This window comes from Salmo salar, chromosome 20, assembly GCF_965601325.2.
Source record: "Salmo salar chromosome 20, fSalSal1, whole genome shotgun sequence".
NCBI classification, from domain to species: domain Eukaryota; kingdom Metazoa; phylum Chordata; class Actinopteri; order Salmoniformes; family Salmonidae; genus Salmo; species Salmo salar.
The window spans coordinates 3,841,360-3,856,580 of NC_138310.1; the positions used below are offsets into that span (position 1 = coordinate 3,841,360).

Here is a 15,221-nt window from a genome sequence, read left to right on the forward strand (position 1 = left end):
CATTTTAATGTGGTTAACCTTAAAAATGGAAATGAAAATGATTAAAATCTAAAAGGTGAAATTCAACCAGAAAGCAACCTTATATCATAGGAAAAGGTGGCACTTAACCGTTGCACTTGAATCATCCCCACGGTGAATGGCTAGGCCCACTACGCTATGACACCACACACTATTGCAGAGACTTTGATACTAGCAGCTGTATTTGGTATGGTGAAAACAATGTGGGGAGTCAAAGGCACATACACTCATTTCTATATCATGAGTTGAAATAAAAGAGCCCCGAAATTTTCCACACACACAAAAATCTAATCTCTCTCAAATTCTGTATACAAATTTTCTAACAACCCTGTTAGTGAGCATTTCTCATTTGCCAAGATAATCCATCCACCTGATAGGTGTGGCATATCAAGAAACTGATCAAAACGGCATTTGGTATTTTATTAGGATCCCCATTAGCTGTTGCAAAACCATGAGCATTACACAGGTGCACACTGGGCAGTTTTGTAACACAACACAATGCCACAGACATCTCAAAATGTTGCGGGAGCGTGCAATTGGCATGCTGACTGTAGGAATGTCCACCAGAGCTGTGCCAGAAAATGTAATGCTCATTTCTCTACGATAAGCCGCCTCCAGTAATTTTAGAGAATTTGGCAGTGCGTCCAACCGGCTACACAACAGCAGACCACGTGTAACCACGCCAGCCCAGGACCTCTACATCCGGCTTGTTCACCTCCGGGATCGTCGGAGACCAGCCACTCAGACAGCTGATGAAACAGTGGGTTTGCATAAGCAAAGAATTTCTGCATAAACTATCTCAGGGAAGCTCATCTGCATGCTCGTCGTCCTCACCAGGGTCTTGGCTTGACCACAGTTCGGCGTCGTAACAGACTTCGGGGGGCAAATTCTCCTTTAATGGCCACTGGCATGTTGGAGAGGTGAGCTCTTCATGGATGCATCCCGGTTTCAACTGTACTGGGCAAATGGCAGTGTATGGCGTTTTGCGGGCGAGTGGTTTGCTAATGTAAATAGTGTCCTATGGTGGCGGTGGGGTTATGGTATGGGCAGGTATAAGCTACAGACAACAAATACAAGGCCCCATGTCACAAGGATTTGTACACAATTCCTGGAAGCTGAAAATGGTCCAATAGCCTGCATACTCACCAGACATATCACCCATTGAGCATGTTTGCGATGGTCTGGATCAACGTGTACGACAGCGTGTTCCAGTTCCCGCCAATATCCAACAACTTTGCATAGCCATTGAAGAGGAGTGGGTCAACATTCCACAGGTCACAATCAACAGCCTGATCAACTCTATGTGAAGGAAATGTGTCGTGCTGCATGAGGCCAATGGTGGTCACAAGGTATCTGTGACAACACAACTGATTGGCTCAAATGCTTTAAGAAGGAAAGAAATTCCAACAAATGAACTATTAACAAGGCACACATGTTAATTAAAATGCATTCCAGGTGACTACCTCATGAAGCTGGTTGAGAGAATGCCAAGAGTGTGCAAAGCTGTCATCAAGGCAAAGGGTGGCTACTCTAAGAATCTCATATATAAAATATATTTTGATTTGTTTAACACTTTTTTGGTTATGATTCCATGTGTTATTTCATAGTTTTGATGTCTTCACTATTATTCTACAATGTAGAAAATAGTACAAATAAAGAAAAACCCTGGAATGAGTAGGTGTGTCCAAACTTTTGACTGGTACTGTATATATCAATACATGTGATTTCTATCTGAAAGAAAATCTCTGAAAGATCTCTATTGTCCATTGGTCACTAGAGGGCGCCTGTGGGTTATTCAACCTATATAGAGTCCCTATCTAGGTTTAGCAGGAATACATCCTATAGAGACTAAAGGACATAAGGGACAGAGCGGTAGCCCGCCCCCACGCCTGCCAGGGGACCCCCATTGATTTTGTTAGTAATTCTCACTCAGATATCATACTGACATGGCATAAGTCTATACAAAATGTGGACAATTGCAGGAAATTAGCTTAGTAATTGCAAAAATGTCTCTCCACCCCATGGCAAAATGGGTAGAATTGCATGAAATGTGTTATAAAATTGCAGAAAACTTGTTTTAAAACTGCACATTTTCTCTACATCCCATGGGAAAATTATCCACCGCCAAGAGGCGGACAACTAAAATGTTTTGCCGTGAGGTAGGGGGCCCACCAACCAATTCTTGCTTTGGACCCCCAAAAGGCACAAGCCGCCACCCACCCACACACATAAAAAAAATATTTGCTAAATGAAATGTAATGTATGCAATGCCTGTGTGTCTCCCTGCACACCTATCTGACAAATACTGGCTAGGTAATGTAATGTAATGTAAAGTACTCTCATTCAGCAGCACACTGATGACATCATCATCTGGAAATAGAGATGACACATTTTCCCGTTTTCAAACAAACGGATGGAGATAGAGAAAGATGGAGAGAGGGACTGAACAAGTGAGTGAGAGAATGAGAGCTCCCATGGACCAGGGGGCTGGGAGAGAGAAGGGGAAAAGGAGAGAATGAGAGCTCCCATGGACCAGGGGGCTGGGAGAGAGAAGGGGAAAAGGAGAGAATGAGAGCTCCCATGGACCAGGGGCTGGGAGAGAGAAGGGGAAAAGGAGAGAATGAGAGCTCCCATGGACCAGGGGGCTGGGAGAGAGAAGGGAAAAGGAGAGAATGAGAGCTCCCATGGACCAGGGGGCTGGGAGAGAGAAGGGGAAAAGGAGAGAATGAGAGCTCCCATGGACCAGGGGGCTGGGGGAGAGAAGGGGAAAAGGAGAGAATGAGAGCTCCCATGGACCAGGGGGCTGGGGGAGAAGGGGAAAAGGAGAGAATGAGATGCATTTGCTCTTTTTGTTTTGGTTGTGTTTCACATTATTTTGTGCCCAATAGAAATGAATCGTAAATAATGTATTGTGTCACTTTTTTATAGTAAATAAGAATATAATATGTTTCTAAACACAACTACTGTAATGTGGATGCTACCATGATTACGGATAATCCGGAATGAATCGTGAATAACGATGAGTGAGAAAGTTAGACACACACATTTCATAACCTCTCACTGTCACAATAACAGGGCGTCTGTAATTGTCTCCCTCAGTGGAAGTGGAACCTGAAGGGAAAGCATCTGTTGACAACACAGGGGCACAGATTAGTGACCTGACTCCTAAAGAGCTCAAAGAGGGGCGGCGGGCAATGAGCATGTGTGTTTTTTAATTAGGGGCTCGAGGGGCAGTGATGTGAATGCCCCCTGCCCGACTCAGATTAGGAGGAAGTTGCCTACTAGACACTGGCCCAAGGTCAGCCTCACTAATAGTTAAGGTACACATCTACCCAGAGCTCCAGACTAGCCCCCCACCGTCTCATCACCTCCAGCCCACTAACCCCTACAGTCCCTGGGCAACCAGATAAAAAATGACAAGCCCCCTGGCTGGAACCCTGGAGAGTGAGAGTGACAACCAACCAAGAACGTAAAACCCTTAGCAGGCAGTTCGGATTACCTGTCGGCCAATCAAACTAAAATATCAACTCTCCATTACACAGCCAGGCACACAATGAACACAACATGCACAAATTAACACACAAAATCAAATCAAATTATTGGTCACATACACATATTTAGCAGATGTTATTGCGGGTGTAGTGAAATGCTTGTGTTCCTAGCGCCAACAGTGCAGTAATATCTAACAATTCACAACAATACAGACTAATCTGAAAGAATGAAATTAAGAAATATATAAATATTAGGACGAGCAATGTCGGAGTGGCATTGACTAAAATACAGTAGAACAGAATACAGCATACATATGAAATGAGTAAAGCAGAATGTAAACATTATTAAAGTGACTAGTGTTCCATTATTAAAGTGGCCAGTGATTCCATGTCTATGTATGTAGGGCAGCAGCCTGTAAGGAGCAGAGTTGAATAACCGGGTGGTAGCCGGCTAGTGATGGCTATTTAACAGTCTGATGGCCTTCAGAAAGAAGCTGTTCTTCAGTCTCTCGGGCACCCAGCTTTGATGCACCTGTACTGACCTCACCTTCTGGATGATAGTGGGGTGAACAGGCAGTGGTTCGGCTGGTTGATGTCCTTGATGATCTTTTTGGCCTTCCTGTGACATCAGGTGCTGTAGGTGTTCTGGAGGGCAGGTAGTTCGCCCCCGGTGATGTGTTGGGCACACCGCACCACCCTCTAGAGAGCCCTGCGGTTGCGGGCGGTGTAGTTGCCATACCAGGTGGTGATACATCCCAACAGGATGCTCTCAATTATGCATCTCTAAAAGTTGGTGAGGGTCTAAGGGGCCAAGCCAAATTTCTTCAGCCGCCTGAGGTTGAAGAGACGCTGTTACGCCTTCTTCACCACACTGTCTGTGTGGGTGGATCCTTTCAGATCGTTGGTGATGTGTACCTTCTCCACTGCAGTCGCATCGATGTGGATAGGACATGCTTTCTCTGCTGTTTCCTGAAGTCCACGATCAGCTTCTTCATTTTGTTGACGTTGAGGTTATTTTCCTGGCACCACGCCGCCAGGGCCCTCACCTCCTCCCTGTAGGCTGTCCCGTCATTGTTTTGTAATTAGCCCTACAACTGTTGTGTTGTCTACAAACTTGATAATTGAGTTGGAGGCATGCGTGGCCACGCAGTCATGGGTAAACAGGAAGTACAGGAGGGGGCTGAGCACGCACCCTTGTGGGGCCCCAGTGTTGAGGATCAGCAAAATGGAGGTGTTGTTTCATACCTTCACCATCTGGGGGCGGCCCGTCAGGAAGTCCAGGACCCAGTTGCACAGGGCGGGGTTCAGAACCAGGGCTCCAAGCTTAATGATGAGCTTGGAGGTACTATGGTTCCCTGTGGCTCAGTTGGTAGAGCATGGTGTTTGCAACGCCAGGGTTGTGGGTTCGATTCCCACGGGGGGCCAGTACAAAAACAAATTATATATATATATTTTTTTAAATGCATGAAATTAAATGTATGAAATGTAGGCATTCACTACTATAAGTCGCTCTGGATAAGAGCGTCTGCTAAATGACTAAAATGTAAATGTAAAATGTGTTGAAGGCTGAGCTATAGTCAATGAACAGCATTTTTACATAAGTATTCCTCTTGTCCAGATGGGATAAGGCAGTGTGCAGTGCGATGGCGATTGCATCGTCTGTGGATCTATTGGGAGGTATGCAAATTGAAGTGGGTCTAGGGTGTCAGGTAAGGTAGAGGTGATATGATAGTAACTAGCCTCTCAAAGCACTTCATGACGACAGAAGTGAGTGCTACGAGACGATAGTCATTTAGTTCAGTTACCTTTGTTTTCTTGGGTACAGGAACAATGGTGGACATCTTGAAACAAGTGGGGACAGTAGTCTGGGATAGGGAGAGATTGAATATGTCCGTAAACATTCCAGCCAGCTGATCTGTGCATGCTCTGAGGACGCGGCTAGGGATGCCGTCTGGGCCGGCAGACTTGCGAGGGTTAATACGTTTAAATGTATTTTTCACGTCGGCCACGGAGAACGAGAAGCCACAGTCCTTGGGAGCGGGCCGCGTCGGTGGCACTGGTGTTATCCTCAAAGAGGGCGAAGGTGTTTAGCTTGTCTGGGAGCAAGACGTCAGTGTCCTCGACGTGGCTGGTTTTCCCTTTGTAATCCATGATTGTCTGCAGACCCTTCCACATACGTCTCGTGTCTGAGCCATGGAATTGCGATTCCACTTTGTACTGACATTTTGCCTGTTTGATTTCATTATGGAAGGCATAACTACACTGTTTGTATTCAACCATATTCCCAGTCACCTTCCCATGGTTAAATGCGGTGGTTTGCTCTTTCAGTTTTGCGTGAATGCTTCCATCTAGCCACGGTTTTTGATTTGAGTAGATTTGAATATTCACAGTGGGAACAAGATCAGCTATACACTTCCTGATGAACTCAGTTACCATGTCAGTGTATACATCAATGTTATTCTCAGAGGCTACCTGGAACATATCCCAGTCTGCATGATCAAAATAATCTTGAATCATAGATTCCGATTGGTCAGACCAGCATTGAATAGACCTTAGCACGGGTACTTCCTGCTTGAGTTTCTGCCTATAGGAAGGGATGCGCAAAATGGAGTTATGATCTGATTTGCCGAATGGAGGGCGGGGAGGGCCTTGTAGGGATCCCGGAAGTTGGAGTAGCAGTGGTCGAGTGTTTTAGCAGCGCAAGTACTAGAGTCAATGTGTTAGAACTTCGGTAGCATTTTCCTCAAATTTGCTTTGTTAAAATCCCCAGCTACAATTAATGCAGCCTCAGGATATGTGGTTTCCTGTTTGCACAAAGTCCAGTGTAGTTCCTTGCGGGCCGTCGTTGTATCGACTTGAGGGGGAATATACACGGCTGTGACTATAACCGAAGATAATTCTCTTGGGAGGTAATAGGGTTACAGCATTTGATTGTGAGGTATTCTAGGTCGGGTGAACAAAAGGACTTGAGTTTCTGTATGTTATCATAATCACACCATGAGTAGTTAATCATGAAACATACACCCATGCCTTTCTTCTTCCCGGAGAGTTCTTTATTCCTGTCTGCGCGATGTACTGAGAACCCAGCTGGCTGTATGGATGGGGACAGTATATCTGGAGAGGGCCATGATTCCGTGAAACAGAGTATGTTGTATGTTACAGTCCCTGATGTCTCTCTTGAAGGAGATCCTTGCCCTGAGCTCGTCTACTTTATTATCCAGAGACTGAACATTAGCAAGTAATAGACTCGGAAGCGATGGATGTGCACGCCTCCTGAGTGGGACTAGAAGTCCACTCTGAATACCTCTTCTCAGCCGGCGGCGTCTTGGAGCGGCCTCTGGGATAAGTTAAATTGCCCTGGGGGGTAAGAACAAATGATCCAATTTGGGAAAGTCGTATTCCTGGTCGTAATGGTGGTGAGTTACCGCCGCTCTGATATCCAAAAGTACTTTCCGACTTTATGTAATAACACAAAAAACATTCTGGGCTAATAATGTAAGAAATAACACACAAAAAAACAAATACTGCAAAGTTGCTCAGGAGCTAGAAGCAGAGCTGCCATGTCTGTCGGAGCCATCTTTGTCTTACACACACGCACATGCACACAATGAACACAGGTGAGCACAGTGTATTGGCAGATCAGGACGTACAAATGACAAAGACTGTGTGTCTGTGCTTTTGTGCTCTAACTCATGGGGGTCTATGGGGGCTGACTTCAGCTTTCATTGTGCGTCAAGGGGGCTTGGTCAGAATGTTTAGTGTGTCCACAGACAGGCAAGCTTACACTTGAAGCTTTATCAACCTCTAACACGAGATGTAGCACAGCAAAAAATGTTAAATAAAGTTCAAAAACACTAAACAACAAAACCCTAACCCCTGTGGAACCAGTGTATGTGTGTGGAATAACCGCTGTGGAATCTTTGATTAATATTTTCTCTAGAGCTGTGGGAGGCAGTGAGTCATCGACGTGAGTCATCGACGTGAGTCGCGAGTCATCGACGTGAGTCATGCGTCCAAAATGGCACCCTATTCCCTTCTTAGTGCACTACTACCCATAGGGCTCTGGTCAAAAGTAGTGCACTATATAGTGAATAGGATACAATTTGGGACGCAACCATCCAGATGGTCTTTGAGAGACTGACACAGGAAGTGAGGTGTCAGAAATAACAGGAAGTGCACTCACTCTCAGCAGCTCCCCAGACGAGGGTCTGTCCTGAGGAATTTTGAGGAGGCAGCAGTCAACGAAGCTCCGGAAGGGGTCCGACCTCGTAGAAGGATAGAGGGATGGAGAGGTGGAGTGGAGGGACGGAAGAAAGCAGAATGCAACAATGATTAAGCCAGGCACTATAGGCAATAGTAGTCAACATCCACTTTCCCACCTTTCAAACCAGAGTCAGAGCCAAGCGGTGCTTCTATAGTTATTCACCATGTCTGTCAGTGTTATTGAAAGTCCATCATCAAATTCTTTGCATGGGTACATCATACAGTCCACATAGTTGTCTAAATGTTGTACTAGTCTTAGCTCTGGGAGAAACGAGCATAAAGACATAAAGCTGTCACTTTCAACCTTCATCTGTCAGTGTCATACATTCAGTAGTATACACAGAGTCAGGGTTAAGAGAGCACCTGTATTGCTTGTCAACATGACACCTGTCTTCTTTAAGACTAACGCTGCATGGTGATTTTTCTGCTAGTTTCAGCTCTGAGAGACTAAGTTAATGCCAGAGGCCTGTTTGAAACACATCCAACAACACACTGACGAGGGGGCACCCACAGAATTAAATGCAACATTATTATAATGCATCTCTATGGTAGGATCATAACCCTGCTTCACACACTCTTCAGTACAAGGATAGGGCTTTCTTTTAATGCTAATTTGTCAAAGTGTGCATAATCTTTGCATTATGAATAGAAAATCAAACTCATTTCTTGGAGTGAGTGCTACTTGTGAATCTGCTTGCTTTAGGTTTCATAACTGCCACATTGACTCCTACACTGGAGAACAATGAGTAGCACTGTTCAGTAAGGAACATGGACGATGAAAAAACACTTACACCTTCAGGAAAATCCCCTTGTAAAGAGTGACGTATGCTGCCACTTGTTTCAACTGTAGTATAAGGAACTGTATTTGTTGAAAGGAATGTATTCCTAGAGCCATGTAAGTCCTATATCTATCTTGGGTCTAGTAGAAACTCTCACCTTTATGGTGCGATACTACTGTATAGTGGGTGTAGTGCCATGTCATTGTAAATGTTGACATGTAGAGTAATATTGGACTGGATCTTCCTTCTTTGGCAGTCATTACACCATCAGAGGGAGGGGGGGGGGGGGGGGGGGCTAGTGTGATTGTTGCCTGTCTTTCTGCCTCCCTCTTCCTTCTTTCATTCCATCCTTCTGTCTCTCTCCTTGCCTCGCTCCCTCCATACCATGTCTGTCTGTCTCTCTCCCTCTACCTGCCTTGCTCCCTCCATACCATCTGTCTGTCTCTCTCCCTGCCTTGCTACCTCCATACTGTCTGTCTGTCTCTCTCCCTCTCTCTCTACCTGCCTCGCTCCCTCCATACCATCTGTCTGTCTCTCTCTACCTGCCTTGTTCCTCCATACCATCTGTCTGTCTGTCTCTCTCCCTCTCTACCTGCCTTGCTACCTCCATACCATCTGTCTGTCTCTCTCCCTCTCTACCTGCCTTGCTCCCTCCATACCCATCTGTCTCTCTCCCTCCATTCCTCTCTCCATACCATCTGTCTGTCTGTCTGTCTCTCTCCCTCTCTACCTCCCTCTCTCTCCCTAACTCGTTCTCTCCATACCCATCTGTCTGTCTCTCTCCATCCCACTCTCCCTGCCTCGCTCTCTCCAAACCCATCTGTCTGTCTCTCCAGCATCCCTCTCTCCCCCCCTCCCTCCCTCCATACCCATTTGTCTGTCTGTCTCCCTCCATTCCTCTCTCCATCCCCCTCTCCGTCCTACGGAGTGTGGTTTGGTGAATGGTAGATTACAGAAGAAGCCTGTGTACTTGAGCCTGATTCTTTAAATAGGCCTCAGCTAGGCCCCTCAGGTAATTACATAACATATACAATATTTACAGAAGTATGTGTACACCCCTTCAAATGAGTGGATTTGGCTATTTCATCCACACCCGTTGTATAAAATAAATCACACAGCCATGCAATCTCCATGGACAAACATTGGCAGTGGAATGGCCTTACTGAAGATCAGTGACTTTCAACGTGGCACCGTCATAGGATGCCACCTTTCCAAATTTCTGCCCTGCTAGAGCTGCCCCGGTCAACTGTAAATGTTTCTATTGTGAAGTGGAAACGTCTAGGAGCAACAACGACTCAGACGCGAAGTGGTAGGCCACACAAGCTCACAGAACGGGACCACATAGTGCTGAAGCGCGTAGGGCATAAAATAAATGTCTGTCCTTGCAACACTCACTACCAAGTCCCAAACTGTCTCTGGAAGCAACGTCAGCACAATAACTGCTCGTTGGGAGTTTCATGAAATGGGTTTCCATGGCCGAGCAGCCACACACAAGCCTAAGATCACCATGCACAATGCCAAGTGTTGGTTGTAGTGGTGTAAAGCTCGCCACCATTGGATTATGGAGCAGTGGAAATGCGTTTTCTGGAGTTATAAATCACACTTCACCATTTGGCAGTCCGACGGATGAATCTGGGTTTGGCGGATGCCAGGAGAATGCTACCTGCCCAAATGCATAAAGCCAACTGTAAAGTTTGGTGGAGGAGGAATAATGGTCTGGGGATGTTTTTCATGGTGTATGGGCTAGGCCCCTTAGTTCCAGTGAAGGGATATCTTAATGCTACAGCATACAATGACATTCTAGACGATTCTATGCTTCCAACTTTGTGGCAACAGTTTGGGGAAGGCCCTGTCCTATTTCAGCATGACAATGCCCCCGTTCACAAAGCGAGATCCATACAGAAAAGGTTTGTTGAGATCGGTGTGGAAGAACTTTACTGGCCCGCACAGAGCCCTGACCTCAATCCCATCGAACACCTTCGGGATGAATTGGAATGCCGACTGCGAGTCAGGCATAATCACCCAACATCAGTGCCCGACCTCACTAATGCTCTTGTGGCTGAATGGAAGCAAGTCCCAGCAGCAACGTTCCAACATCTAGTGGAAAGCCTTCCCAGAAGAGTGGAGGCTGTTATAGTAGCAAAGGGTGGACCAACTCCATATAAATGCCCATGATTTTGGAATGAGATGTTCAACGAGCAGGTGTCCACATACTTTTGGTCATGTAGTGTACTTTGACTGGGAATTCCAGGGCTGCGAGTGGTTGGGTGTGTGTGTGTGTGGTCACACAGCTCAGTGGAGGGATGGTGATGACTTACCACTCGTTGGACTGCAGCGTGGGAGAGTCGTTCTGGGCAATGTGATATAAGGCACTCATAGCGTTCATGTTGAACAGTGGAGGTTTCCGCTCCGCTATGGAGGGGGGGAGAGAGTTAGGAGGGAGTTCATATCTGGTTGACCAATAGGAAAGATAAGAGATACTATTGACCTAGTAATTCCCATAATCTGTGTGTTTGTATATAAGTGACTGAGTGACTGAGTGAGTGAGTGAGTGAGTGAGTGAGTGAATTTTCACATGCAGTTTCTGAAATAGATAAAGGTCCAAACTAAATCACATGAAAAACAGGATTGAGCAACAATGTGAAGGACTGTCATTCCTCTCGCCAGATGGTGTAGCTACAGTTGAAGTCGGAAGTTTGCATACACTTATGTTGGAGTCATTAAAACTAGTTTTTCAACCACTCCACAAGTTTCTTGTTAACAAACTATAGCTTTGACATTTCTGTTAGGACATCTACTTTGTGCATGACACAAGTAAATTTTACAACAATTGTTTACAAACAGATTATTTCACTTATAACTCACTGTATCTCAAATCCAGTGGGTCAGAAGTTTACATACACTAAGTTGACTGTGCCTTTAAACAGCTTGGAAAATTCCAGAAAATGATGTCATGGCTTTAGAAGCTTCTGATAGGCTAATTGACATCATTTGAGTCAATTGGAGGTGTACCTGTGGATGTATTTCAAGGCCTACCTACAAACTCAGTGCCTCTTTGCTTGACATCATGGGAAAATCAAAAGAAATCAGCCAAGACCTCAGAACGATAAATTGTAAACCTCCACAAGTCTGGTTCATCCTTGGGAGCAATTTCCAAACACTTGAAGGTACCGCATTCATCTGTACAAACAATAGTACGCAAGTATAAACACCATGGAACCACGCAGCCGTCATACCGCTCAGGAGGAGATGCGTTCTGTCTCCTAGAGATGAACGTACTTGGTGCGAAAAGTGCAAATCAATCCCAGAACAACAGCAAAGGACCTTGTGAAGATGCTGGAGGAAACAGGTACAAAAGTACCTATATCCATAATAAAATTAGTCCTATATCGACATAAGCTGAAAGGCCGCTCAACAAGGAAGAAGCCACTGCTCCAAAACCGCAATAAAAAATAAAAAACAGACCACGGTTTGCAGCTGCACATGGGGACAAAGATCGTACTTTTTGGAGAAATGTCCTCTGGTCTGATGAAACAAAAATAGAACTGTTTGGCCATAATGACCATCGTTATGTTTGGAGGAAAAAGGGGGAAGCTTGCAAGCCGAAGAACACCATCCCAACCGTGAAGCACAGGGGTGGCAGCATCATCATATTGTGTGGGGTGCTTTGCTGCAGGAGGGACTGGTACATCATGAAGCAGGAAAATTATGCAGATATATTGAAGCAACATCTCAAGACATCAGTCAGGAAGTTAAAGCTTGGTCGCAAATGGGTCTTCCAAATGGACAATGACCCCAAACATACTTCCAAAGTTGTGGAAAAATGGCTTAAGGACAACAAAGTCAAGGTACTGGAGTGGCCATCACAAAGCCCTGACTCAATCCTATGGAACATTTGTGGGCAGAACTGAAAAAGCGTGTGCGAGCAAGGAGGCCTACAAACCTGACTCAGTTAGACCAGCTCTGTTAGGAGGAATGGGCCAAAATTCACCCAGCTTATTGTGGGAAGCTTGTGGAAGACTACCCAAAATGTTGGACCCAAGTTAAACAATTTAAAGGCAATGCTACCAAATACTAATTGAGTGGATGTAAACTTCTGACCCACTAGGAATGTGACGAAAGAAATAAAAGCTGAAATAAATCATTCTCTCTACTATTATTCTGACATTTCACATTCTTAAAAAAAAGTGGTGATCCAAACTGACCTAAGACAGGGAATTTTTACTAGGATTAAATGTCAGGAATTGTGAGAAACTGAGTTTAAATGTATTTGGCTAAGGTGTATGTAAACTTCCGACTTCAACTGTATGTCTATTTGTTTGACATTCTGAGGCAGGCCAAAACAGTAGGTTATCCTAACAAGTAATGATGCCTCCTGAGATGTCCAAAATAATTTCTACACTAGAAGCTGAGAGGGTGAGTTGCAGGCTTTCTTCTCTACAGGGAGTCAAAGAGGAGTAACTACCCACCAATGCCCTGACTAAGAGCGTCTGCTAAACAACTAAAATGTAAATGTAATTAATAAGTAATGCAGTTTTATGCAGGTGAGTCCCAGTAAAACAGAGGTATGCTAACTCACCCAGTTCTACGCAGGTGATTCCCAGTAAAACAGAAGTACGCTAACTCACCCAGTTCTATGCTGGTGATTCCCAGTAAAACAGAAGTACGCTAACTCACCCAGTTCTATGCAGGTGATTCCCAGTAAAACAGAAGTACGCTAACTCACCCAGTTCTATGCTGGTGATTCCCAGTAAAACAGAAGTACACTAACTCACCCAGTTCTATGCAGGTGATTCCAAGGGACCAGATGTCTATCTTCCCTTCGTACTGACCCTCATCCATGGCTAGGATCACTTCCGGGGCCATCCTGGTACACACAGACGGACGTGCACAGGTGTTAGTGGTGGTACTGACCAGTAAGGTGTTAGTGGCGGTGGTGGTACTGACCAGTCAGGTGTTAGTGGTGGTACTGACCAGTCAGGTGTTAGTGGTATGTTAGGTACTGACCAGTAAGATGTTAGTGTTGTGTTAGGTACTGACTAGTCAGGTGTTAGTGGTACTGACCAGTCAGGTGTTAGTGGCGGTGGTGGTACTGACCAGTCAGGTGTTAGTGGCTATGTTAGGTACTGACCAGTAAGATGTTAGTGTCTGTGTTAGGTACTGACTAATCAGGTGTTAGGGCGGTGGTGGTACTGACCAGTCAGGTGTTAGGTGGGTACTGACCAGTCAGGTGTTAGTGGCGGTGGTGGTACTGACCAGTCAGGTGTTAGTGGCGGTGGTGGTACTGACCAGTAAGTTGTTGGCGGGGTGGTACTGACCAGTAAGTTGTTGGTGGTGGTACTGACCAGTAAGTTGTTGTTGGTGGTGGTGGTGGTACTGACCAGTAAGTCGTTGTTGTTGGTGGTGGTGGTGGTACTGACCAGTAAGTCGTTGTTGTTGGTGGTGGTGGTGGTACTGACCAGTAAGTTGTTGTTGTTGGTGGTGGTGGTGGTACTGACCAGTAAGTTGTTGTTGTTGGTGGTGGTGGTGGTACTGACCAGTAAGTTGTTGTTGTTGGTGGTGGTGGTGGTACTGACCAGTAAGTTGTTGTTGTTGGTGGTGGTGGTGGTACTGACCAGTAAGTTGTTGTTGTTGGTGGTGGTGGTGGTACTGACCAGTAAGTTGTTGTTGGTGGTGGTGGTGGTACTGACCAGTAAGTTGTTGTTGGTGGTGGTGGTACTGACCAGTAAGTTGTTGTTGGTGGTGGTGGTACTGACCAGTAAGTTGTTGTTGGTGGTGGTGGTACTGACCAGTAAGGTGGTGGTGGTGGTCTGCCGTGTGTTGGTGGTGGTGGTACTGACCAGTAAGTTGTTGGTGGTGGTGGTGGTGGTACTGACCAGTAAGTTGTTGGTGGTGGTGGTGGTGGTACTGACCAGTAAGTTGTTGGTGGTGGTGGTGGTGGTACTGACCAGTAAGTTGTTGGTGGTGGTGGTGGTGGTGGTACTGACCAGTAAGTTGTTGGTGGTGGTGGTGGTACTGACCAGTCAGGTGTTAGTGGTGGTGGTGGTGGTGGTACTGACCAGTCAGGTGTTAGTGGTGGTGGTGGTACTGACCAGTAAGGTGTTAGTGGTGGTGGTGGTGTGGTACTGACCAGTCAGGTGTTAGTGGTGGTGGTGGTGGTGGTACTGACCAGTCAGGTGTTAGTGGTTGTGGTGGTACTGACCAGTCAGGTGTTAGTGGTGTTGTGGTGGTACTGACCAGTCAGGTGTTAGTGGTGTGGTGGTGGTACTGACCAGTCAGGTGTTAGTGGTGGTGGTACTGACCAGTCAGGTGTTAGTGGTGGTGGTGGTAGTACTGACCAGTAAGGTGTTAGTGGTGGTGGTGGTACTGACCAGTAAGGTGTTAGTGGCGGTGGTGGTGGTACTGACCAGTCAGGTGTTAGTGGTGGTGGTGGTGGTGGTACTGACCAGTCAGGTGTTAGTGGTTGTGGTGGTACTGACCAGTCAGGTGTTAGTGGTGTGGTGGTGGTACTGACCAGTCAGGTGTTAGTGGTGTGGTGGTGGTACTGACCAGTCAGGTGTTAGTGGTGGTGGTGGTGGTACTGACCAGTCAGGTGTTAGTGGTGGTGGTGGTACTGACCAGTCAGGTGTTAGTGGTGGTGGTGGTACTGACCAGTCAGGTGTTAGTGGTG

General features: G+C 46.0%; 1 protein-coding gene across 5 annotated transcripts in view; it reads right to left on the minus strand.

The window, feature by feature from the left end:
* Positions 1 to 15,221, minus strand: part of LOC106579820 (serine/threonine-protein kinase TAO3) — a 134,069-nt gene that overhangs the window by 36,902 nt on the left and 81,946 nt on the right. For 4 of the 5 annotated variants that reach the window (XM_014160025.3, XM_014160027.3, XM_045704275.2 and 1 more), the window contains 3 exons: positions 13,327 to 13,418; positions 10,870 to 10,963; positions 7,693 to 7,774 (listed from right to left, as the gene is read on the minus strand). In XM_014160025.3, coding sequence (XP_014015500.1) covers positions 7,693 to 7,774; positions 10,870 to 10,963; positions 13,327 to 13,418 — 268 coding nt within the window. Of the gene's footprint in view, positions 1 to 7,692; positions 7,775 to 10,869; positions 10,964 to 13,228; positions 13,245 to 13,326; positions 13,419 to 15,221 lie in introns of those variants that run through there. The other variant, XM_082966149.1, reaches the window with a different exon arrangement.